Source organism: Bubalus bubalis, chromosome 12 (assembly GCF_019923935.1).
Source record: "Bubalus bubalis isolate 160015118507 breed Murrah chromosome 12, NDDB_SH_1, whole genome shotgun sequence".
In the NCBI taxonomy this organism is placed as follows: domain Eukaryota; kingdom Metazoa; phylum Chordata; class Mammalia; order Artiodactyla; family Bovidae; genus Bubalus; species Bubalus bubalis.
The window spans coordinates 36,015,116-36,040,800 of record NC_059168.1 but is presented as its reverse complement, the minus strand read 5'-3'; the positions used below and the strand labels follow the sequence as shown (position 1 = coordinate 36,040,800).

Genomic DNA, 25,685 nt, shown 5'->3' with positions numbered 1-25,685 from the left:
ATGGACTGTATCTAGTCCATGGGGTCGCAAAGAGTCAGACATGACTAAGCAACTTTCACTTCACTTAATAGAGATTCCACTTTAAGGAAGACTTCTCAAAGTCCATTAGGCATATTATAGGTGAGCCTCTTTTCCTTCCTATTAGGTATTCAGCCCACTTACATGGAAGAATGGCTGCACAATTGAGGTAGCAACAAACAATTTGGAAATCAAAAGATTTCACAGACTACTGATAGGGGACCCGAGTTTATAATAGAAGAGTTATGGAGATACCTGGTCTAGTGCACCTCTCAAAGAAGTTTAAGCTGTTAGCCAAAACAGAAGACTGACAATTTTTATTATGACTTCTATTTTTAAGAATCTTCTGTAGTAAACAATTCCAATACAGTTTTTCAGAATTCCCCTCCCCCAACCCACTGCTCTTACAAAATAAAGAGTTTGGCTTTGACACTGCTGCTGCTGCTGCTAAGTCGCTTCAGTCGTGTCTGACTGTGTGACCCCATAGACAGCAGCCCACCAGGCTCCCCCGTCCCTGGGATTCTCCAGGCAAGAACACTGGAGTGGGTTGCCATTTCCTTCTCCAATGCATGAAAGTGAAAAGAGAAAGGGAAGTCGCTCAGTCGTGTCCAACTCTTCATGACCCCATGGACTATAGCCTACCAGGCTCCTCCATCCATGGGATTTGCCAGGCAAGAGTACTGGAGTGGGGTGCCATTGCCTTCTCCGGTTTTGACACTAACCTTTCACAATTCTAACTCTCTCCTTTTATACCTATAATATAAATGAGAAGGTAAATCTGTTTGTCTTAATTGATACAATAAATATAATTTTATAATTTATTAAAGAAATACATTTTAATGGCTTTGGTCTCTGATCTTATTATGTCAGTAGGAGACAAGGGAAGTACTAGGAAGATAAACTAACACTTACTGGGAACCTGGTGTCGAATACTGGGGCTAGGCTTTTTAAAAATAGAGAAAATTAATACACTGATACAACCACCTTATGAAGTAATAAGCAGTCTCTCTACAAAAGAGGAAGCGAGGCTGGAAATGGTTAACTGCTCTGTCCAGGATCACATAGTTAGTAAGTCAAAGAGAGTATCTGGGCCTAAGTGTGGATTCAAAGTACATGCTTATTACTGTGTGTGCTGCTTCCTGCTATTAAAACGTACAGAAAGCCTTCTAACAGTCAACTGTATTCACCTTATCTCAAATTAAAATATCTTTGACCAGACTGCTGAAAAGGAAGAAAAGTAAAAAATTTTACGGCTGCTTTTCTGTCCTTATTTGGACATGTATGCTCAAAATACAACAGGATGATGTGTGAAACAGAGTAATGGAGAAAATAAAGAAACTGAATAACCTGCCATTGACTACATGACAACACTGCTTGTGGACAGTTTATTCACTTTAAAATAGACACTGTGATATAAAGTTGTCCAGAACTAAAATCTGTAGTATATAGTAGGCAAGTACAAAGGACAGCTGGCACAGTGTGCTTTGTTAAGATAAATCATTCTAAGTCAAAAGGTAAGAATGATTTACTGTCTATACCAGGTACAGATTTTGGGGGAAAACACACTCATGTCAAGGAGATATGATATAGATAGAAACAGATAAAAGTTCTGAAAGAGAAGCAACCCATTGCAATAAGAGTCTCTTGAAGTTAATGGAGGAAAAGAAAATTTACACATGAGGCTTCACAGTGTGCCCAGTTTCTGGTTTAATACCTGGCAGAGAGCAGTTGCTAAATAAAAATTTGCTAAAAGGATTTCAGGCACTAGAATTTACATATTTAATAGTCTCTCATTTAAACAACCTATCAATTTCTTTCTTCATTATCTACTAGCTATATATAATTTACATAATAAATCTATTATTTAAAAACTTTCAATAGGTACAACAATTATATGACATTTCATTAGGATGAACTCTAAATTGCTTGGACAAGATTTATTTTGGAATCACATTATCCAAGCAAAGAAAGACACACAATCAGTTCCTAAGACACAACAAAAATGAAAAAGGTGAGACAAACGTCTGCCTTAGAAGTTTATCAATAACCTCTTATATACACATATATATTCACAAAGTGGTTGAGAGTCCTTTTATACAATCTTTTATATGAGGTCCATGACTGAGAGCTCTGTAACAGGACAATGGTCAGACAATCATCGTGACTTCCAATGGTTTTTTTCCCCTGAACTTTGTTATCCTTTAGTTGGGGAGAGAAAGAAGTCCATTTTCATCTGCTGTATCTAAAATTTTACAGATCACTGGAGATTCAACCTAAAGAACAATGAAAATAAAACCATTTTAAAGTTGCTAAGATGAATACTTTATTCGGTATTCTGCTGAATGAATACATATAAATTTGGTAAATGTATATGAGTCCTTCTTTTGGATAAGTCATCCAATGTTATTTCTACAAAGTGAATTTTTTAGACAACAATTTTTAGTCATCCATATAAAATGCTAGATAGGTAAATAGTTATTTTTAAGTAAAAGATGTAAGAAAGAAAAGAAGCAAAGGGCAAGAATAAGAAAGAAATACATAGCTACGTCTTACATAACAAAATGTAGAAGAATATGGCAAAATAATCAGTTGCACCATTCAAGAAAAGGGTAAAGAAAAATGGCCAAGGATGGGCCAGGTGTTAAAATGATCAGATTTAAGATAATGATAATAAATATAATGGAGGAAATTAGAGGAAATAAGTGGAAAACATAGACAACATGTGTGAATAGATGGGGGATTTTAACAGAGAAAATAAAACCATAAAAAAAAAAAAACCGAAGAGGAATGTTAGAAATGAAAAATATAGCAGGGATAAATTCATTCAGAGGTGGACAGGGACACAGAAGAGGAAAGAGTCAATAAACTTGGAGATAATTCAATAGAAATGATGTGACCCAAACTGACACAAGAAAAAGGTAAGAATAAGATAAAAGAAGATTTGGGGACAACTTGAAATTAGCATATTTTAATCAGAGCCCCAGAAATAGATGACGGGCAAAATTTTTCCAAAACTCAGACTCAACACTTAGGAACTTGGCATTTTAAAAAATTTTATAAATTATACCTCAATAAAAAAGATGTCAATTTTTACAGAGGTGATATGAGGGCTATATTAAATTCTGGAGACTACTGAATGTCCTTTCTAGACTTAATGCTAAACATTAAAATGTGGCCCCAAACTGAATTCCTGAATATTAGTTTTCCACTTACCCCAAGGATATACTGACAAGAGTGAGGCTCTAGCATATATACAGTGACAGCATGAGGAGAATCTGATTCTTTACACCTAAAACAGAGAGTACTTTAAGGTATTGCCCAAACCACACAAAATTATTTTTTTTTCTTTTCAAGGATAAAAATATCTTGTAAGTGGTTCTATACAATTAATAACTGAAATAGCCTAATTTGACAATAACTATTAAAATAATAACAATTACAATTATGATTTTACTATCTTATAATAAAACGATTTTCTGAAAAATTCATAATATTAATAAATATAATTATATCTTATATAAACTTTTGCCCATAGGAGGAAAATTAAAGAGAAAGGCATAAAGCATGATTTGATGGTCTAACTTACTTTAGTTTTACAGTCACCTGTCTTGGTTTGTCAGTAATATCACAAATATCTCCATTTCCATAAAAATGTGACACCATCCTGAGTCAGAAAAACAAACAAGTTTTATTACTTTCACTCATTCAGAGTAACTTTAATGGGTAGGGTGAGATGGTTAGAGGGCTCAATTTTGCAACTATATTCCTTAAAAATACATATTTTAAGGTTATGTCACAGAGAAAGTCTTTCAGGTTCTATAGAATATCAAATTGAGATACTTCTTACTGATTTAATTAATAAGAATGATCTTATTAATAACTTGCATATTATTTGCTGCTGCTAAGTAACTTCAGTTGTGTCTGACTCTGTGCGACCCCATAGACGGCAGCCCACCAGGCTCCCCCGTCCCTGGGATTCTCCAGGCAAGAACACTAGAGTGGGTTGCCATTTCCTGCTCCAATGCATGAAAGTGAAAGGTGAAAGTGAAGTCACTCAGTCGTCTCCGACTCTTAGCATGGACTGCAGCCTACCAGGCTCCTCCGTCCATGGGATTTTCCAGGCAAGAGTAATGGAGTGGGGTGCCATTGCCTTCTCCTGCATATTATTTACTTGTATACAAATAGTTAAGGTTAAACTGCTTTTTAAAAAGTTTTCTTTTAAAGTTAAGCACTTCCCCAGCTCCTCTTTTCCCCTATTCTGAATATTGTTTACTTTGTCAGTTTTCCCTTCTTCCTACCCTCCATTTAGCTGCACTCCTTAAAATAATGTAATGCAGGAGTAAGAAGGTAAAGCCTATGCTAAGCTATAAATCCCAAAGAGCAGGAACTAAACAAAAGTTTAATTTTGTTAGCCTCATACATCTGTGCTTCAACATTTGTTGCACATGATACCATGAGCTACTTTCACTTGAAAAACATAAACATTTAAAAAATATTTGATCTGTTTAGTATATTAACACTTAAATGAATATCTCTTAACTTTGCTAATTTTGATTTTGGTCAGTCCAAGAAGTCAGTACATTCTGAAAACAGATCTCTCAATACCATCTGTGCTAGGAAGGACAAAGTTAACATCTGAGAAGGAAAAAGAATGAATGATTTAAAATTCACTGGGTAATGGACTATAAGCAAAGCTAAAGCTTAGTTATTCTTGGGTAAGAAGAAATTAATTTCCTTCTGCTATAACAAGATAAACCTAATAGTCCAAAGAAATGTTGAGGCAGTTTTTCAAAAAAAACATTGTTTAACTATTTTCAATCATTACTGCACAACGGTTAAATAACAAAGGAGAATGCTAGAGTATATTTAAAGAGAATTAAGTAACTTAAAGAGGTAAAGATTATACATGAAGGGGTAAAATGCTTTATGACAGGGTTAGACCTAATACCTGGAATTGCAGCGGTGTAACACTAACACCAACACTGTCAAAGGAAGTAGTCCAAGTTCGCTGCATGCAATTGCCAGGCACTACACTTTACACCAATTACCTCATTTAAATGTCATAACAGTTCTCTGAGGCAAATACTGCTAGACATGAAAAGTGAGGCTTGCAAAGACTATGTAATTTGCCCAGGGTAGTAGGTGAATTGCTAGTGTTTGAATCCAAGGTATCTGACTTCAGAAACTCCTCTTTAACTATTACGCTGTGTTTCCTCTTAAAAAAAAACTAACCTAAAAAATGTCCCAGAAAAAAAATAACAAAAAGATTTTACTTTAAATTAACGTTTTCCAATATTCTGAGTTTCAAATATTCTAAGATCCAGAGACAAATAAAGTTAGTATTTACCTGACTGTCTGGGTACCATCATCTTGAAGGTGATAGGCTCTGGCGGTATTCTTCTTAGCCCATTCAATATGTTCTTCTTGGTTCCATGTCCCCACAACCACAGAGGTTTTCCCACTATCCTTGTCCTAATATATGAAAAAATATTTGTGACAATGAATGTTTGGTGACATCAAGGTGACATTTATGCTGATGGGCTATAAGCTACAGAACTTATCTTCAACTGCACACTGGATATCTATGTTTAGATGTAATAATGTTAGTCAAACTTGATGAGGAGAAATTTGAGCTCATTACTGTTTATTTCTTGTTTCTCTGAATTATGAAACTGGCACTTTCTAGTCAGGTTAAGTCCAGATGTAGTTATTGTGACTCTGTTGCCTTTCACTCTACATTTATCAGTCCTGTCACTTTCCTGGAGATGTTCTTGGCTTCACTCTTCTATTGGTCTATTATTACCAGCATCTCACCCCTCAACTACGAGTTTACTCTCTCACACCTAGATACTGTAACTACATACTACTGTGATTCCTACTTCAATCTCTGGCCTCTATCTCTTACTCGTTATACAAGTTTCCATATTATTCATTTGATGATGCACCCCATACTGCCCTTTACATGGACTTCTTCCTTCTCTCTCATTTTTCTTTCCTTCCTGTCTTCCTTTTTTCCTTTGTATTTTATGCCAGGGACCATGTTGGGTACTAATATACATATGATGAGTAGAATTAAAAACCCTTACAGAGGCAAAAAGGCACAGCCACTGTATAGTGGAGCTTACTGCCTAGTGGAAGAGACAGAGCCATTAAACATTCTTTTAGCAACCACACCGTAGATTCCTAGATAGACAGGTATTAGATTGGCATAGTAAACTGTTTAATAAGAGGTTGGATATAGAGATTGTCTGGGTTTGAATTCTGGTTTCACCATTTACTCCCTATGTGATTTTAGGCAAGTTACTAAATCTTTGCTTCAGTTTCCTTATCTTAGAATAACACTACTCATCTCTTATGAGCATTACATGAGTTAATATGTGTAAAGCACTTAGAATAGTGCCTGGTATACAGTGAGTACTATGTCTGTTAGCTACTATTATTTTTCTATACCCCAAAGTTCCCACCAGAGTTCCTCAAAAAGTTCTAGGTTATACTACCTTAGCTTAAGTAAGTGTGATAAAACCTAGTGTTGGCAAGTGTATAGGAAAACAGTCATTAATGGGAATGTAAACGATCCAACCTTTGGAGGCAACTGTTCAGTATGCATCTATTCTGACCCACCAAGTACATTTCTAGATGTGTGTACTATGAGCGTACTTGCAAAAGTTTACAAACGCAACTATTTAAAAATGTTCACTAAGACGCTATCACAGCAGAAACTGGAAACAACTCAAAGATCATCAATAGAGATCTAATTAATACACTGTGTGTATAGGCATAATTCTCTGTACCTGCTGAAATAAATGAAATCAGTTGTTGCTGACATGGAAAGATCTCCAAGATACTAGGTGAAAAGAACAAGTGCATTCAGTATATCCCGTCTGTATAAATAAAAAGGTTATATCAAATTTATGTATATGCATTATTTTTTCCCCTTTTGGTTGTTAACTAAGAAAATGTTAACAGCTGTTACTTTTGAAAAATGGGACAATAGTGGAGGAGAATTTTACTTTTCATTCTATTCTATATTGCTGGCATATATTCCTTTAATTAAAAAAAAAAAAAACAACCAGTGGGTATTATCTGGACTGTACTTAGATGGTACTGTATCTTTTTTGTATTAATAAATGTTATTAAAAAATACATCTACAGATGTAAAACATCTACAAAGCAGCAAGAATAAGAGGAAAGCATGATGAAATGGGACAGCACAGGTTTAATGGAAGAAAAAAAAAGTCTTAGTTTACAGATGCCACATGTATTTTTTTAGAATGATTTAAATGTGGAAAGTGAGTTGATCTTTCCTGATATGATCCATCATGGAATTTAAGATCAGCTCAAAACATCTCAAGAGGGCAAATATGGTATTTTCTAATTACCAGTTGTTATTTATTTTGGGGAATAAAGAGCCTTTTAAAACAACCAAATCAATATTTATTAATGTTCGTCTTCAGGGTCTAGTAGTTTACCTTACTAAATGAAGTACAATTCAGAATTTAAGCAGCTTTGATTCAAGTGTGAGAGAATGCTGATTTATGACACTATAAAAGAATAAAGAGCATTTAATCTTAAAACTTAAACTTGGATCATATGGAACCTTCTTTTAGCTGAGAAACTTGCTGTATCTATCCTATTTTACTGACACTAGTGACAACATTCTATCTTACCATTCACTTTCTTAAATATGAGTTATAAAATGGCTAATTTCTTAGCCAAAGCTGAAGAGGTTAGTCACAGTACTATATTATTCTCCCAGACTGACAGTAATGCAAGAATCTGAGTAGTTAACAAACCAAGTTACTTTAAGATGACTGATGTAGTCTTAACTAACAACAAGCTTTCCATTTCCCAGAATTTAGAGATGTTTTGTTGAATATTTCCATATTAAAATCATCTTATATTTAAAAGTAACACCAATCCCACTCCTCTATTTTTCCACAAAAGATTTTTCAAGCTTTAAACCATTTAGTGATAGAATGATATAAATACTGTGCCATACCTCATGGTATTGATGTACGTGTTTGCCATAGCAGAATTCATATTTCCACCAACCAACACCCTACAGGAAAGGAAACAGATCAAGTTTCAGTACAGAGAAAGGGGTACTGGGGTTTTTCTTAATATTGCCACGTGATAGTAATGAACATATATGTAGTAAAAAAATTTGTACCAGCAATAATATGGTTGAAAATCACAATTAAAAATTACTAATAAACTTAAAAAATGGACAGAGAATAACCTTCTTGGTAAAATAAAGTAAAATGAAAATTCTACTTATAAGCATATTTTGCACTGACGCTCTGAGTCAGAGGCAGAATTCCACCTTTGCAGATATTAGCTCAAGTTTTAAATGAGCTAATGTAGGGTCATAACCAAAATACAGGCTATACAATCACTGGTGCCCATTCTAGCAATTAGCCAGAATCACACACGAATTACTTATTTAAATATATATGTATTTTTTTATCAAGTAAAGGTCAAGTTTTAGCCTGTGAGTAAAGAGAAATCATAATGACTATGCCTTATAGTGAGATGTAGAGAAATGTCTGCTGGAAAGCTTCCAGAATCCTGCCATTTCTCTACAGACAAAAAATCTTTTTCAGTGCTGCTAATGTCTCTTGATAAATAACATACAAAGTGAAAGCTGTAAGATAAATACTTAAACTGAAGGGTTATTTCTCACCCCATGAAAGCAATAGGAACCACTAAGGAACTCTTTTATGAGCTGGTCATCTGTCAATTTGGATATGTGGGTTGTTCCAACAGTGAGCATTGGCTGAGAACCAACAGCAATGGGTTTGTGGATTGCTGGAAATCTCTCTTCCTTAGTTGATTGCAAATCTTCCTAAAATTAAACAAACACATATTTACAGGCTTCAGTATGACTTAAATTAACTTTAGAAAATTTGGAAAATAAAAGTTGTCCACTCATTTTTATTGTGCTTTAAGAAAATGAATTTTGCAACACTTAATAGCATAGAGAAAGCTCTAGTCAAGTGTTAGTTCCATCTACCAGTTAGGGGTATGGTGACCATTCTTAACAATACAGGGATAATTTCTACTTCGTATGTTTTGTCTCATTACTCTTAAGTACTTCACTATCTGTTAGATTTTATATTTTGTTTAAAAAAATGTGGTTACTATCTATAAAGAAAGGATAATAAGCAGTCTAATAAAGGGCTAAGTGGGAACGAATATGAATGTTAGTTGTAATTATTCAAATGTAGCAGGACCTGGTTGCTGCCCTGGAGCAAACTGTGGTGTAATAAAGGAAGGGTACAGGGAATAGCAGATTCAGAGGTATGGGTGATTCAAACAGACTGATGAAGAACTGAAACATAAAGACTTCACAAAGAGAAAACCCTTGCTTAATTCATGAAACATTAATAATCTGTGACTTATGTGAAGGTCTGTTATGTGTTGTGTGGACGTGCACATGAACCTGAGAAAGCGGTAAGAGCAAAGATGTGTGGTATGGTATGAGAGTTAAAACCAAAGACAGAAGCAGGCACTACATGCTGGAAAACTGTGTAATGCCAAGTCTGAACATTAACTTTTAGGTTTTAGACAAAGATATGGTATGATCAGATTTTTAAGTAATTACTTTTGCAGTCACAGGGAAGAAGGGATAGTAACAAACCTGGAGGTGGAGAGTCAAGTTAGGAGCTCAGAAACCCAGGCCAGAGATGAAGAGACTCAAATGTAAGGGAGTGACAAGCGGGGTGGAGAGAAGAGGACAGTTATGAAAGAAGTCAATGATTTAGAAGCTGGACGTTATCTGGGTGCTGACAGTGAGCAGAGGGGAAATGAATCTAGACCACAACTGAAGGAATGAGTGTACCAGTGAACTGAATAAAACAACAATAAAGAAATTAAACAGTAAAATGTATGTAGTTACTGTAGTTGCCATTGGCCAGTTGTGGTTCTTTTCTTGTTTTCATCTTGTATAACAGGAGTCACTGGATGGTTATGTTGGAAACCAATGAGCTTATCCTCTCTCTTCTTCAATGTTAAGAACAAAGACTGCCAAGATGCCTTCTTGTTTATTTTTAAAAAAACCTTGACTTTTACATGGCTCTTTCTACATTTATAGAATGTAGGCTCCTTCTACATTCAGAGCCTATACTATGCTCCTGGCACTATTTTAAATGCTGAATATTAAAAATGAAGGAGACATAGTTACTACTCATAAGAAGATAAGGTCTAATAGAGTAAAGCAATTACTTAGAATACATGAGACTTATAGTAAGGTCAGTGAAGAAAAGAATACTGCACAGTGAAACCTGTAGCTGAGAAAAGGGGAAGAGGTAAGAAGAAACATGACCATTTATTAATGTTTCTTTAGGACAGAACATCTACTTTTATTTTAAGGAAAATTACCCCAATAAAAGCAAGATGATAGTAGTTTCTGAATCAGGGTTTGGAAATTCAGAAAATAGATTCTTAATAAATCCAGTCATTTCCAAATTAATGTGGTATAATAACATAGGGCTTCCACTGTGGCTCAGTGGTAAAGAATCTGCTTGCCAATGCAGGAGAGGTGGGTTTGATCCCTGGATTGGGAAGATTCCCCAGAGAAGGAAATGGCAACCCACTCCAGCATTCTTGCCTGGGAAATCCCAAGGACGGAGGAGCCTGGCAGGCTATAGCCCAAGGGGTCACAAAGAATCAGATACAACAATCGGAGAGCCAAATATATATTTTGTTTAAAAAAAATTCTTTATGGTAAAGCTTAGTTCATACTTGAAAGGCAAACCATATGCCAAATATTAAAAAAAAAGTTATGTGTAATAAATTAAATTTCTAAAAAAAATTATTCTGAAATAAAGATGACCAGTTCTAAGTAATTACTCACAGTATTACCTAAGATTTCATACACAACATGTACTATCAAGATGCTAGGTATTTTGAAAGCATTATAGCTATCACCTATAGCTTTAAAAATTTTTTTCTCAACTTGTGGATTTAACTCATAAAAGAAAAATAAACTGGCACTTCTTCCTTGAAGAATAATTAAAGTTGGGTTTGTGAAGAATTTTGATGGGACTGACTTTTTTAAGTACTCGTTAGTACTGAAATCATTATTAAGAAGAAGATGAGAAAATAATTACATTTCCAATCTTTCAATACAGCACTTCAAATCAAATGTAGATTATGGTTAAGATAATGTTTCCTCCTTATCATAATAGCAGAGTTCACAACATCCACAAAGAGTCTGGCAATATTTTCACAATTAGTATTCAAGAGGAAGGGGTGATAAAGGCCTTGTTACTGCTGCTGCTGCTAAGTCGCTTCAGTCGTGTCCGACTCTGTGCGACCCCATAGACAGCAGCCCACCAGGCTCCCTCGTCCCTGGGATTCTCCAGGCAAGAACAAAGGCCTTGTAGTTAAATGTTAATTAACCCACTGTTAAATATTAACAGCATACTAGGTGGCACCCCACTCCAGTACTCTTGCCTGGAAAATCCCATGGATGGAGGGGCCTGGTGGGCTGTAGTCCATGCGGTCGCTAGGAATCGGACATGACTGAGCGACTTCCCTTTCACTTTTCACTTTGATGAATTAGAGAAGGAAATGGCAACCCACTCCAGTGTTCTTGCCTGGAGAATCCCAGGGACGGGGGAGCCTGGTGGGCTGCCGTCTATGGGGTCGCACAGAGTCGGACACGACTGAAGCGACTTGGCAGCAGCAGCAGGTATCACACAACAAGCTGGAAACTCCAAGTAATGAAAATTTAAAAAATCTTCCCTCCCTTTTAATGAAGAACCATAGGAAAAACAACCTATTTTAACCATGTAAGTGCTATAATGGAGGGCCGAATAAAATACACGCTCACAGAAGAGGAAAGATGGATCTCATATGCAGGTAATCCATTAGAAATCCTGGTTCATTTGCAAACAAAGTAACACTGAAAGCAGATGTTCATGCTTACCCCTGATGAGTTTCTATTAGTTCATCAGGTGCAGGGAGGGAGGGGAGAAGACAACAGAAGAAGAGGGAAAACAGTATATCCACAGGCAAGGAGGTTGGAAGGAATGTGGTACTTTTAGGAAATGCTTAAGTTGTTCAAAATAGCTGGTATCAAAGGAATGGAAATGAGAGATGAGGCTGAAGCCAGATCATGAATGGTCCTCTATTCTTCTTTGATAAAATGATTGTATGAACAACAATTTCATTTTGAGGTATCAGTTCAGTCGCTCAGTCGTGTCTGACTCTTTGTGACCCCATGAACTGCAGCATGCCAGGTTTCCCTATCCATCACCAACTGCTGGAGTCTACCCAAACCCATGCCCATTGAGTCGGCAATGCCATCCAACCATCTCATCCTCTGCCGTCCCCTTCTCCTCCTGCCCTCAATCTTTCCCAGCATCAGTGTCTTCTCAAATGAGTCACCTCTTCACATTAGGTGGCCAAAGTATTGGTGTTTCACCTTCAACATCACTCTTTCCAATGAACACCCAGGACTGATCTCCTTTAGGATGGACTTACAGATCACGTTAAATACCAAATGGTTAAATAAATTATCAAATGTGCATTTCAGACAGAACATTTTATCAGCTGTGTGGGAAGGATTAGAAGGAAGATGTGTGAGATTAGTTTTAGGTCTTAAGAAATGATGAAGTTCTGAACTAAAGACAGGTTTGAAAAGCAGTCAGAGGATAACACTGATAGCATTGAGAGATAAGCAAAATGACTTAGGTTTCTGACTTGGACAACTGGGTAGAGCATACAGCTTTAAAAGGAATGGTGAAGACAAGAAACGTGTCACTGTGAAAGAGGAAAAAAAGATAAGTCTGAGATAATTGAAAATGTATACATGTCCAATAGGCAGATGAAAAGGGAAGATGGCATATCAAAAGGGAAAAGCAGTAGAGACAAGTGGTTAAGAGGGACAGATTCTAGAATCAGACTGCTTTGATTGTAATCTCTAACCCATCACTTATCACTTCCCCTCTGAACCTCAGTTCCCTAACCTGTGAAGGTGGGTAATACTATATCTTATATGCTGTTGTAAGGATTAGATAATAGCTGTAAGGACTCAATTGTTGTTTAGTTGCTAAGTCTGACTCTTTTGCGACTCCATGTACTGTAGCCCGCCAGGCTTGTCTGTCCATGCGATTTCCCAGGCAAGAATACTGGAGTGGGTAGCCACTCCCTTCTTCAGTAAAGATTCAATACATGTTAATAATTGTGATTGTGATTTGTAGATGTATATTTATAATACACAGGCATGGAAATGGAAGTTGAAAGAATAGTCCTGGATGAGCTCACCTAAGGAGACAATGTACAAAAAGGAGAGAAAGGACCTGTGAACAGAACCAAGGGAACTGTAACATTTTAAGAAGCAGGAATTAGAGAAAGAGCTAGTACACAGGAGAAGAGAACCAGTGAGATAATGAACTGAAGCAAAGAAAGGAGAAAAAGTTCAAGCTTCAAATGTTCAGCTAAGATCAAGTTATGCACATGTCCAGCAAATTTAGAACCAAAGACAGCTGTTGATCTTAGTAAGAACCATTTAAGGAGAATGATAGAATGATGGTTTGATAAATAGCAATGAGTTGAAGAATAAATAAAGTATTAAGAGATGGGTTGTAGTCTATTTTTTTCAAGACGCTTAGCTGGGAAGTTCGTTTAACTAGCTGAAAAATTTAACTGAAATGAACAGGATGCCAAACTTTAAAATATTATGGAATCATGAGTGTAAGAAAATGCTAAAATAGTCTGGGAAGTACTAGAATAAGGAAAATTAAAATCAAGAGAATTGGAATTGACAATTTTGAGTCAGGAAAATAAATTACTATTACCATACTACAGAAATCATTAAAATACTGACATATGCTATGATTTTTGGAAATGGAAGCACTGAGAAAACACTGTTCGATAATTCTCATACCTCTTTGTTTCTCCTAAAAGGCACCCTTAGTATTTCTTCCTGTTGTTCCAACTGTCTCAGGGTGAGGGGTTTAAACGGCGATCCTGGTAGTGACTGGCAAAATATGTCATTCACAGGAGATGCTCTGAATCTGTTCAGTGAAAACAAAGTGTTAAAGCTAAGCATACAACATTTTAAATCGTGTGCATTTCATGTTTAAAATATTAAATCCACATCCTACCTATATTTAGGATGATTGCACAAGAGTGGTGTCAAAATGACAACTTCATATTCACAAGTTGTAACTTCAGCTACTGAAAGAATTTCATGCTTAGATTCAGGATGACATATGTACATCACAGTACTTGATCTGGGCCGGTTCTGTTTCAAACTACAAGGTGTACCATTTCCCATTCCCACTGGATAGTAGGGTGTCATCTGACCTTCGATATTTTTAGTGGGAATCTTAAAAAAAGAGTATAAGACAGACTTTTCATTAGAAATAGAGGTGGGGTGAGAATGGGAGAAGCACTTATTCTGAAAGGAAGAAAACTACATTTTATTTATAAACTAACATTTATTTAATATAATGGTAACACTTCTGTATTTTCTATAAGCTCTCCTAATGTTCTTTTGGTTCATATTCTTACTTAATATATACATATTTTCAGGGCTAATTTAATACAGCATAGAAGAAAATTTTCACTTGGTGCTAAAATTAAGATGTACATTTATATAAAGGATTACAAAAACATATTTAATATGAATTATCTTCAATAGTTACAAAGAAAGAGACCAGGATAAAATACACAAACTTCCTATACTGGGCTGGTCAAAGCTTTCTTCACTAAACCCTCAGTGGATGCCTGTGTTAGAATTTAGATTCTAGAAGTCTGAAGTTTGATTTGTCAAAAAGTGGGGCTACACAGTTAATACTATCTTCTAAAACAGAAATCTAAATATTACACTGATTCATCAGTCTGGTTACTCGTCTTTCCTGTTATTAACAGACACACTTCTCAGCATATAAACTCTTAAGTAAATCTATTCAAGGCCAACAAAAGACAAATGAAGACATTTTTATGGAATGGGAGAATAAAGGAGATCATCTCAGAAGACAAGGATTATTAAGGAGTTAGCTCCCACACTTTTATCAACAAACACAAGAAAAATTACATGGACGGGCTTTAAAAAGACGTTGTTAATAGTATCTCCAAGCAAGCTCTTTGGAGGCAGGGAGCTTATCTTGTATCACTTTGGTACCCTGTCAGTGCTATATCCAAAACAGGCAATAAATAAAAGATTCTAGAGAAAAATATTTTGAGGTTTCTTGTATGCTGTTTTCATGCTAATGTCTGGAATTAGAAAATCCTGGGTTCAAATCCCAGCTCTGAATTCACCAGCCTTATGACTTTGACCCAATTTCAGTTCTTGTCATTTGTAAAACCAGAATAATAATATATACTCAAAGGCTATAGGGAGAATTGAGCATTACTCTTGATTATATGTCTTGCACATCATCTGGCTTATAAACCAGGGCTCAAAAATGTGAGTTTTCTTCCCTTACCCTTTCCTCTTCCTTTATCATTTCACACTTTGAATTTCATCTTGCTATACTCCAGAGCCTAAATATTTTGAGATAAATGTTTTATCTCAAAGGTAGTCTGTAAAATTAAAACCTTTTAAAATAGCAATGCTATGTGTGTCTATGCACAGCTAATCAATTCCTCCAAAGCCACCTTTTTAAATTACAGGCACCCCTTTTAAGTAATTTGTAAGACTTTTTGCCATTTTACTTTACTTCTAATAAAAGTATCATTATGATATGAAACCATTTGTAGGAATATTCTCCAACAGTAAGTTATTTAACTTTATGGAAATTTTAAGGATTCAGAAATCATTCTTTAAACCACAAGGGCACTTAAAATTGTAATTAGTCACCCTAAGGAATAGTTCTTTTTTAAACAACCCTACTTTTCAGTCATCAATTATGCATTCAGATTCAATAAACATTCATGAAAGGTTTGTATTATATCTAGCATTCTACTTTGCACTGCAGAATAAAGAGATAAAAGACAGTCCCTGCTTTTAAGAGGCTTGCAGTCTGGTAGCTTGTTATTTACACATACAGTTTATCTGTTTTACCCACAAGAGATAGGGTTCAAACAAAAGAAAAAAAATGTAGAAGCTCCTATTATAATTGCTTGCAATGTTAAATAGAGGGGAAGAACCACCGCTAAGCACAGAAGTGATTTAATGCTATTACAGAAACTTTCCCAGACACATCTTTGATAAATTCATTTATTTTTGTACGATCTTAAAAGTAAATAAAAGCAATATAGGATAACTTTTGCAGAAAAACCTAACAGATTGCAAATTTTCTTTTACCAAATCCTTTGACGTATTTGATAGACAGTTAAAGAACACCTGGCTATATTCTGTCAATTAAGTTACATAAATTTGTGTTTAGCTGTTCAGAGTAAAAAATCACCAATTATCACTTGCCTCTTTCGATTTTTCCTCTTCTTCTGCTTCTTGTTCTGTGGATTAATACAAAAGCAAGTATAAATAATGAGTGGTGACTTATATACAAGACATAAAATGACTAAGTCTTCAATTTGTAACCTTAAACTTCTTTCTAAAGAAGACTCAAAGCATACACATAATTTTTATCTTACTACTTTAAGCTAATTTTCTTGAAATGGTTTCTTTTGAAAGAACAGTCATTTAATCATTTTATCTTTATCTAGGAAATAGTCTATTTGAGGCATAAAAACTGGTCACAAGTTTTCTTCTAAAATGTTTTTATCTCAGTGAAAGGTTTATTCTTAAAAGAGTTGGCCAATTTGAATAATAGAGATCAATAAAAACATTTCATAATTTGAGGGATTTATCTACATGTCTATTTCCATATATAAAGACTTTGCTTAAACCAAGCAAAAGCTAACACTATATAAATATAACACTGACATGTATATCTCACCAGATTTAAAAATTAATAGGTAGAAAAAAAGCAACAATGTTTGTTAAAGCAAAAAATAATGGAAAGATCTCTTTGAAAAGGTTTTCTAAGGCATTGTTTAGAAATTTAACTGTTTTACAATTCATAAAGTCTCCAAGAAGATCTTTTATTTTTTTTAATCGATTGGCTGCATCATGTGGCATGTGATATTTCAAGTTTCCTGACCAGGGACTGAACCTGTGCCCCCTGCACTGGAAGCGTGGAGTCTGTAACCACTAGACCATCAGAGAAGTCCTTCCCACAAGATCTTTTAAATTCCAATTTGAATATATACTTTAAACCAAATACTAACATTATTACTAAATCACTCTGTAGAAACAAACCTTTTTCAGATAGAAGGTTCTTAGCCAACATATTTCCAAGGTAGTACTCGTGAATATTTACTTTCTATATTAAAAAAAAAAAATGTAGTAAGTATTTTTCAAATACATTTTTAAAGAACACAAATTAAAAAAAAAATCTCATTATTACAGTTTTCATTTTACAATGTTCCATATTTTATAGTTTGAAGAAAAAAATACCTGACCACTTTCTTTCTCTTCATGGTACTGCCGAACGTGTTTTCCGTGACATACTTCATAAGTCCAGTAAGACTCAATCTAAGAGAGATGGATGTATACAAAAGCCACATAACTCAACTGAATTACTTTTTGATATTTTAAGCAACTGAGTAGATTTCTCCCAAGATTTAGAATAAACTTTCATTAAATGAAAGTTATTACTATGCCTCAGAAAATATGAAATTTCTGAAGCCTATTCACTGTTTTCACTAATTAGATAAAAGTAAAAATTCTGTGAAGCAAATAGGTCTACACCTGGGGTCTGTAATCAACACCCAGCCAAGGGACCATTTTCCACACAGCCTAAAAGATAACAATGAGCACTTTTTATTAAAATTGTATACAAGGAAACTTTCTTTTGATCTGAAAAACATTCAAAGCAGTTTGGTAAGTGATATATTTGATAAGTGATATTACTGGGTGTTTGACGCATATACAATACTATACAGGAATTTAAACTTTCAAGGGTTTATTGGCTGCTGGAAAATTTATTTTCTAATTATCAAGTGAACATAAAATACATACTCTGTAGGAGCAACTGCTTTGTTTAAATAGGGGCTCCAACAGCTCTCTTGGATTCGGGCCTTTATAATCCTTTTCTTCTTCCTATGAAAGAATTAAGAGTTTAATATCGTTAGTCAGGAGCTTTCTTCAACTCTGCTGTTTAGCTATTAACTCATTGGTCAAGTCACAAATGCTTGGAAATAAAAGGGGAAAAAGTCAAAAGATTTAATAAGATCCTATGGTATGCCATTTCTTTCAAAAGAATTGAAATATATGCAGCAACATGGATGGACCTAGAGATTTCTATATTGAGTGAAGTCACACAGAGAAAGATAACTATCATATGGTATTGCTTATATGTGGAATCTAAAAAAATGGTACAAATGAACTTATTTACCAAAAAGAGAGTCACAGATGTAGAAAACAAACTTATGGCTACCAGGGGGGAAGGGCGGGGGGAGGGAGATAAACTAGGGGATCAAAACTGACAGATACAAACTATTATATATAAAATAGATAACTGTTAATAGTAAGAACCTACTGTATAGCACAGAGAACTCTACTCAATACTCTGTAATGGACTACATGGGAAAACAATCTAAAAAAGAATGTATATATGTAATGTGTAACTGATTCACTTTGCTATATACCTGAAACTAACACAACACTGTAAACCAACTATACTCCAATTAAAAAAAAAAAGAACTGAAGTATAAAACACAGAGCCATAGAAAAATTTTCAATTCTTCCTTTTCTTAGAAAAAGGTTTCTGAGTATCAGTTTCCTGAACAATTCTTATACACCTACTTGAGAATTTCTAGCTATAAAAGCCTCAAATAGTTGAATCTTACATAATACACTGGGAAGTTTTAAGATACTTCTCAGTTTTCTAATTTTACATTTCATACTCGAATGCCATAAATATGTGTATAATTGTGTATGTGTATATTTGTGTCTTAAGGTTTAAAACAAAATGAAATAGATAGCTGTCTTTCACAGATCTTAAATCTGAACAAAACTTCTTAAGAAAGCACTCAATGAGTTTAATACTTCCATTTTGGAGATTGTGAAAATATTCTGTAATTAGCTCAAAAAATTGATTGAGTGGAGGAATTGAGTTTCAAATTTGTTCAGGTTCCACAGCTAACTATAGCCTATACCTCAGCCTCCTGGCTCCTAGGCTGGTGTCTTTTCCATTTTACCATGCTGCCTCTGTTTCATCTTGAAAGAAGTCATTGCCTTAAAGGATGGATAAGAGGCAGTTAGCGCACTTTAGGAGGAAGAAACGGGCAAGAGCTAAGGTAATGAGAAAGTACAAGGTACCTACAGATTTATTTACTAGCAGTTCTTTATAAAAAATGTCACATATACATAATCTAAGAATTCAGGAATAATGGGATTACTATTTTTATGGTAAGACAGCATTACTGAGAAACCTGTTGCTCAATTTTATTTTAAAGTATGAAGTTGCAATGTTTTAAATAAATGTTTGGTAACAGGAATTATCAATGTATTTACAAAAACTTACCTCGTCCCCACTTGCCACAAGGGGAAGAATGCATTTATATTTTTCTTTATGTGTAGTTGTCATGATGACATAATTATCTTCTTTATACAAAACTCCAGTTGTAGGCTAGAAATAGAACAAAAAAATGTACATTATTTTCTCTGATTAAACTAAACTATAACTTATCATTTCAACAGAGGGTTTTCAAACCTATTTACTTCCAAAGGCAGGAAAAAAGTCTACATATTTTTTAATGATAAAATGGAGACAACAGATTTTTTCTTGGTGTTACAATGTAACAGAAAAAAAAAAGGAACAAAAATATAGTTTGGAGTATAAAGGAAAAAAGGAAAAAAAGTAGTAATGCAACAGACTGAAGTTATAATATGGATTAAAAAGCATTTAGAGGCAGTGAATGTTCATGGATACACCATCACTGAATACTTATTACCACCTATACATGAGTCTACAGCAACTTACAAACATACCCTCAATTCTTTTTGATGGGACCTCTGAACCTAAGATAGTGCAATAATTTTCATATATGGGTAACATATGGATAAATGACTATGAATCCTCTGTGCTAATTTAACTTTTTTAGTATGTATAAGGGTCAGCAAATTTTTCCTGTAAAGGGCCAGATAGTAAATATTTTAGGCTTTGTGGGTCATATGATCTCTATTGCAACTACAATGGCACCCCACTCCAGTACTCTTGCCTGGAAAATCCCATGGACGGAGGAGCCTGGTGGGCTGCAGTCCATGGGGTCACTGAGGGTCGGACATGACTGAGCGACTTCACTTTCACTTTTCACTTTCATGCATTGGAGAAGGAAATGGCAACCCACTCCAGTGTTCTTGCCTGGAGAATCCCAGGGATGGGGGAGCCTGGTGGGCTGCCGTCTATGGGGTCGCACAGAGTCGGACACGACTGAAGTGACTTAGCAGCAGCAGCAGCTATACCATTGTAGGAAATAAGTACACAGGCATTATTATGTAAATGAATAAGCATGGATGTTCTGAGAAAAAAAAAAAAAACCCAAAAAACCTTACAGAAATCAGGTTTGGAGTGCGCCAGCCTAAAGGTGTATTTTGCTGACTCATGGTATATATCAACAAGACTATCGTTAAAGTGTTCTACAGTATAAAACCAAACAAATTCACAAATCAAAAAGAACCAACACAATTCAAATGAACATTTCAATTACTATAACTGGTATTATTTTACAAAAAAGAAATCTCTGCTTTGTGACAGAAAATATATCACTAACTACTAAGGCAGATGGAGAAGGAAATGGCAACCCACTCCAGTATTCTTGCCTGGAGATTTCCACGGACAGAGGAGCCTGGCGGGCTACAGTCCATGGGGTCACCAGAGTCGGACACAACTTAGTGACTAAACCACCACCACCACCACTAAGACAGACGTTTTCAAAGTCTATGAGCAGTATTCTGTGGCAATTCAGTTCTCTCTTTTCTCTTCTGACAGTAGATAAAATCACTAAACTATTTGGCAATCCCTAGTAATGAAAGAACCACTCTTATTACAGACCTCTACTCTTTCCTCAATTTAACAAAACAACTCTTAACTATAATAAAACCAGTAGTACTTGAAACTTTAAGTACTTGAAACCTTAAACACAAATAGAAATCAGGGCCATGTTTTCCCAAGATAATAAAGCAAAACAAAAAACAGCAGTAAATACTGACTGTATGAGCTATATGACAGTACCATTTGAGCCCTTTACATTATTATCTCATCAATGCTCAAAACAAGCATTGTACCCATTTTACTGAAAAGGAAACTGAAGCCCAGGGCTTAAATAATTTGTCCAAGGTAACACAGTTAGTAAACAGCACAGCCCAGAGAAGAAACCTAGCAGACTGGTTTAACATATTTGAATCAGCTTTGGTTAACATTTTCTTAGATTACTATACAGCGTGTGCTTGCATATTAAGTCGCTTCAGTCATGTCCTGGACTATAACCAAGGATCCTTATTTAAAAGAACATTATAAGTGAAGACAGGAATCAAAGAGATTTGAAAGTGAGAGTTGCAAAGCCAAATTTATGATAAAGGGATCCTTAGAAACATTTATTCAGTTTAGCCAACAAACTGCTGTTAAGACATAACATTTGTATCTTTTGGTATTTTTCAGATATAGTCAGAACATATGATGGTGAGTTGTGCAAAGAATGACTCACATTCATTTAGCTAGCAATAGATGACTTGAAGTTTTGTCAAATCATTCCTGTACTGCAGTGAAGGTGGACAGTAGCATATGTCTTAAATGCATTCCTTTCTATTTGTGAAGTACCTGCAATCTAATGTTCAGAACTGGATTAAATAGCAATACTGACTCATTTACTAAAATGTTCAGAACAGTGCTAACAATGGAAAAAGAAACTGCTTGTTTGGAACCACAGCAAAGAAAGACAATTCTTTCTTTGTAATTAAAACTATAATCTTGCGTTTTATGTCTATATGATGAAATTTATTCCTTGTTTTTAAGGTTTAGGTAAAAGGTAACAGAAATAGAAACCATCTCTATTCTTATTTGAAGATTTGTTGTTGCTGCAAAGATTTATTTTTCATTAGTTTAGGAAAGGCTGCTGCTGCTAAGTGGCGTCAGTCGTGTCCGACTCTGTGTGACCCCATAGACGGCAGCCCACCAGGCTCCTCTGTCCCTGGGATGCTCCAGGCAAGAGTACTGGAGTGGGTTGCCATTGCCTTCTCCATAGGAAAGGCTATTTTCCTCCTCAATAGAACAGACCAAATAACATTTCTTCTATCTGAAAACTCTTTGCTGAAATAGTGTATCATTTATTGGGATCACAAAGTAAACATTTTAAACAAATTTTACCCGACTTTTTTTTTTTTCCTTCACTTCTAATTACAAAGAAGTTTTAATAATGACTTTTTAACAATGGACTTTTTAATAATGGAAATTAGAGGAGAAAAGCTAACTTTTTGGCTTTTAACTTAAAAAAATTTCTGCTTCCTTTTGATTTTGTAAAATAGGTTTTTACTTAAAAAATGAATTCTGAATGCACAAAATCACAGACAGTGTTTAAAAAAACTTGTTTTATATAACTTGACACCTTACAGTATTTCCAGTGCAAGAGGCAATATTAGCGATATGATAAAAATCAGATTTTAATATAATTAGACTAATCAAGGAGGGGTGTAGTCTTCAAGATTAAGGAACCTGAAAAGTATCTTGGCAAGTGTGAAATTTCTAATGCTTGACACAAGTCTGGAGGAATTAAGACAGAGGATGAGAAAGAAAGCTATCCTGGAGAATCTGTAAAATAAACTCAATGGTACAACTTGTTAAGATATAGGACATGATTCATACCATGGAGATGGTCACCATTTCCCCCAAAGGTAGCATTTGTTTTCAAATGGGAATACATTTCTGTATTAGCAAAAGAAGTTGAAAGAAAATTAGACTTATTTTGCAGTTTTCCTTTGGAGATGTTCATGAATTCTGTGTGAAGTAATGAATAATTGAACATTTTAAAGACACAGAGATGATGTTTCAGAAGGAAAATACACACAAAACCAAAACTGACTGCTAAAAACCAGTAAAGAAAGAATATCATAATCATGAATTATTGGAAACATTAAAAAATGTATATATTTTTGGCATTTGATAATTTTTCTAAGTAAATTTGAAAGATGATGTATCATTCTGATATATCTGAATGGCAAGAGAATATAAAGCACAGAAGAGTTTTAAAGATTAAAAAACCTGAGATCTTTTAATCCAATCCCTCTCAGTTTCAGGTGGTAGAGAGAGAAAGGATCTTTATCCTAGTTCATTCAGCTGCTTAGTTACACACAAATGTCCATCCAACTGGCCTATAAAACAAAATGACGGTGCCAGGTGTGGAGGGCTGTAGTTTCAATTACACAAAGTAGGGAAGTGAAGCCTTGAGATTAAGAAAATGTTAAAAAAAGATCAATGATAATGGTTCTTGAGGCTTATTTTTGCGGGAGGGCGATAGGCCTTTTGCTAAGGCATAGGAAAATGTCTTTGGTTTTTTCCTAAAATAACTCAAACTTAAAAAAAAAAGGAAAAAAATGCTTCCCAAATTTTCAAACAAGCCCATCTTAGATTATGCTTTATTGTCAAATAAAAATAATTAAAAACAAAATTTCAAAATAAAATTGTTAAGATATAGGAAAGGTTGGTCCACCATACATTTAAATCCTTTTCCATCACCTTTTGCAGCCAGCAAACAACAGTGCCAGAAAGAAAACGGAACAGTTTGGTAATAACTTCTAAAAAGGCTAGTTTTAGTCACCTGCATATAGGTCAGTAACTTTTTAGGGCCATATACTAGCATGCCTTTTTTAATTTAAAAAAAAAAAAAAACCACATTGATGTAGAGTAAAAAATTTTAATGACCACATTCTTTAAACATTTGCCAAGTTCATGCCTAGTGTGCTCTTCAGAAATAATCAGAGGTTGGACTAAAATATTCTCATCTCCAAGTTGTAGCTGACTTATAACAAACTTATATAAACATTTTAATATATTAGTATTTTCTGAATAAGAAACCTACTGTATAGAACTGGGAACTCTCTTTAATGCTCTGTAATGACCTATAGTGGAACAGAATCTAAAAAAGAGTGGATATATGTATATGTATATAGCGTATATGTGTAACTGATTCAGTTTGTTGTACAGCAGAAACTAACACAACATTGTAAATCAACTATACTTCAATAAAAATTAATTAAAAATATCTCCTGGCATTAATGCAAAGACAAATTGGCTTCCCAGAGAAATACCTACTTAAATTTAAGAATCACTGAACTATCAGAATGGAAGAACTGAAAACAGAAAGGAGAAACAAACCAGGTATGAAATATTAGCTAAAACCAACACCAGCAAATAGAAATCTGGGTTGTGGAAATGACGACATCCCTTATCCTGGGACATTCTGTGCTGATATGATAGTATCACATATTCATGTTTTAGTGATATAGTAACAGAACAATATACTAAAATAGTCTTCCAAGTAGAACGACTGCAGATAATTGGAATAAGAATTAAAAAAAAAACAAAAAAACTTTTCAGGGGCAGGTGGGCTGTTACATTTTCTCTGATTTCCATTTTAAATAAATGAATTAATTACCATACGGTAAGTATCACAAGAGCCTATTTTTTATTGGCCGACAATGGATAGGAAGACTTTTCGGAAGTCCACTTCCCAAAGGAAGGACTGCAAATATTCATTACTTCGAGATTATAAATACGTTTTTCAATGTAGGAAAACTGACCATAAAATCTCATGTTCTGGAGTCTTAAGTAACAGTTATAATACATCAAAACTGTAAAGGACATTCTGCATAGTGTCGTTAACATGTCACCGGCCAAACAGCCCTCTCAGAGACAACTTGGAAGGGAAAAGAGCTGTGCGGTATATGTATACTGTGCATATACGAGAGAGAACACGAGTATGAGAAAGGGAACTCATATCCACAGTACAACTGACTGTGTAGGAAGGGTGTGTAATACTCCTTGAAAGAGAGAAGGTTGCTGGTGGAGGAAGAGCTGCAGGTGACTTGCCAGAGAGAAAACAGATGCGCCTGACGTGGTTCTAGAAAAGCTGCTTCCACGGGGGGGGGAGTGTTGGTAAACTGGAGAGACGGATTTCTTTAAAAGGGAGAACAGGTGACCCCTGGATCCTGAATGTGTAGGCATGGAGGCACATCCACACTACGTGTTTGCTAAGCACTTGCTGTATGAATGAACGAACGCGGGGTTAATGAAGCTTTGGACTAGGAATGAAGCATGCGCCTGCAGAAGAGGTTCTAGGGGAAAAAAGCGTAGAATACCGAGAGAAGGGGCCGAACTCTTAAGTGCCAGGAAGAAGAGAGATGGCTACCGGGTTCGCAAGGGCACTGACCAGAGAGAACTCGGTGCCGGGCCAGTTGACTCGGAAAGGTATGTCATCGCTGAGCTGGGGTAGCGCTCGGCCGCCTCCGGACGCCTCCAGGAGACCGCAGAGGACCAGTAACACCGGCCCGCCTGGGACCAGACTCCGCGCGCCGCCGCCTCCTTCCTCCATCCTCCGCCGCCGAGTTCTCCAGCCGCCGCCACAACCTCCTCGGCCCACAGAGGAGAGGAGGGGGAGGAGGAGGAGGCGGCGGCGGGACTACCAAGCGTCCAGGCAGCCCGGGGCCCAAC

The 25,685-nt window shown here is 35.4% G+C and overlaps 1 protein-coding gene across 1 annotated transcript; it reads right to left on the bottom strand.

The window, feature by feature from the left end:
• Positions 1-1,389: 1,389 nt before the first annotated feature.
• Positions 1,390-25,566, bottom strand: ERLEC1 (endoplasmic reticulum lectin 1). The gene is made up of 14 exons (XM_006044756.4): positions 25,405-25,566; positions 19,506-19,610; positions 17,999-18,079; positions 17,435-17,512; positions 17,237-17,300; positions 16,397-16,431; positions 14,133-14,356; positions 13,913-14,042; positions 8,702-8,863; positions 8,018-8,077; positions 5,366-5,490; positions 3,605-3,682; positions 3,232-3,307; positions 1,390-2,291 (listed from the first exon to the last, which is right to left on the bottom strand). The coding sequence occupies exons 1-14, from the start codon at positions 25,564-25,566 to the stop codon at positions 2,220-2,222; spliced, it is 1,452 nt and encodes a 483-aa protein (XP_006044818.1). The 3' UTR covers positions 1,390-2,219.
• Between the last annotated feature and the right edge of the window lie 119 nt (positions 25,567-25,685).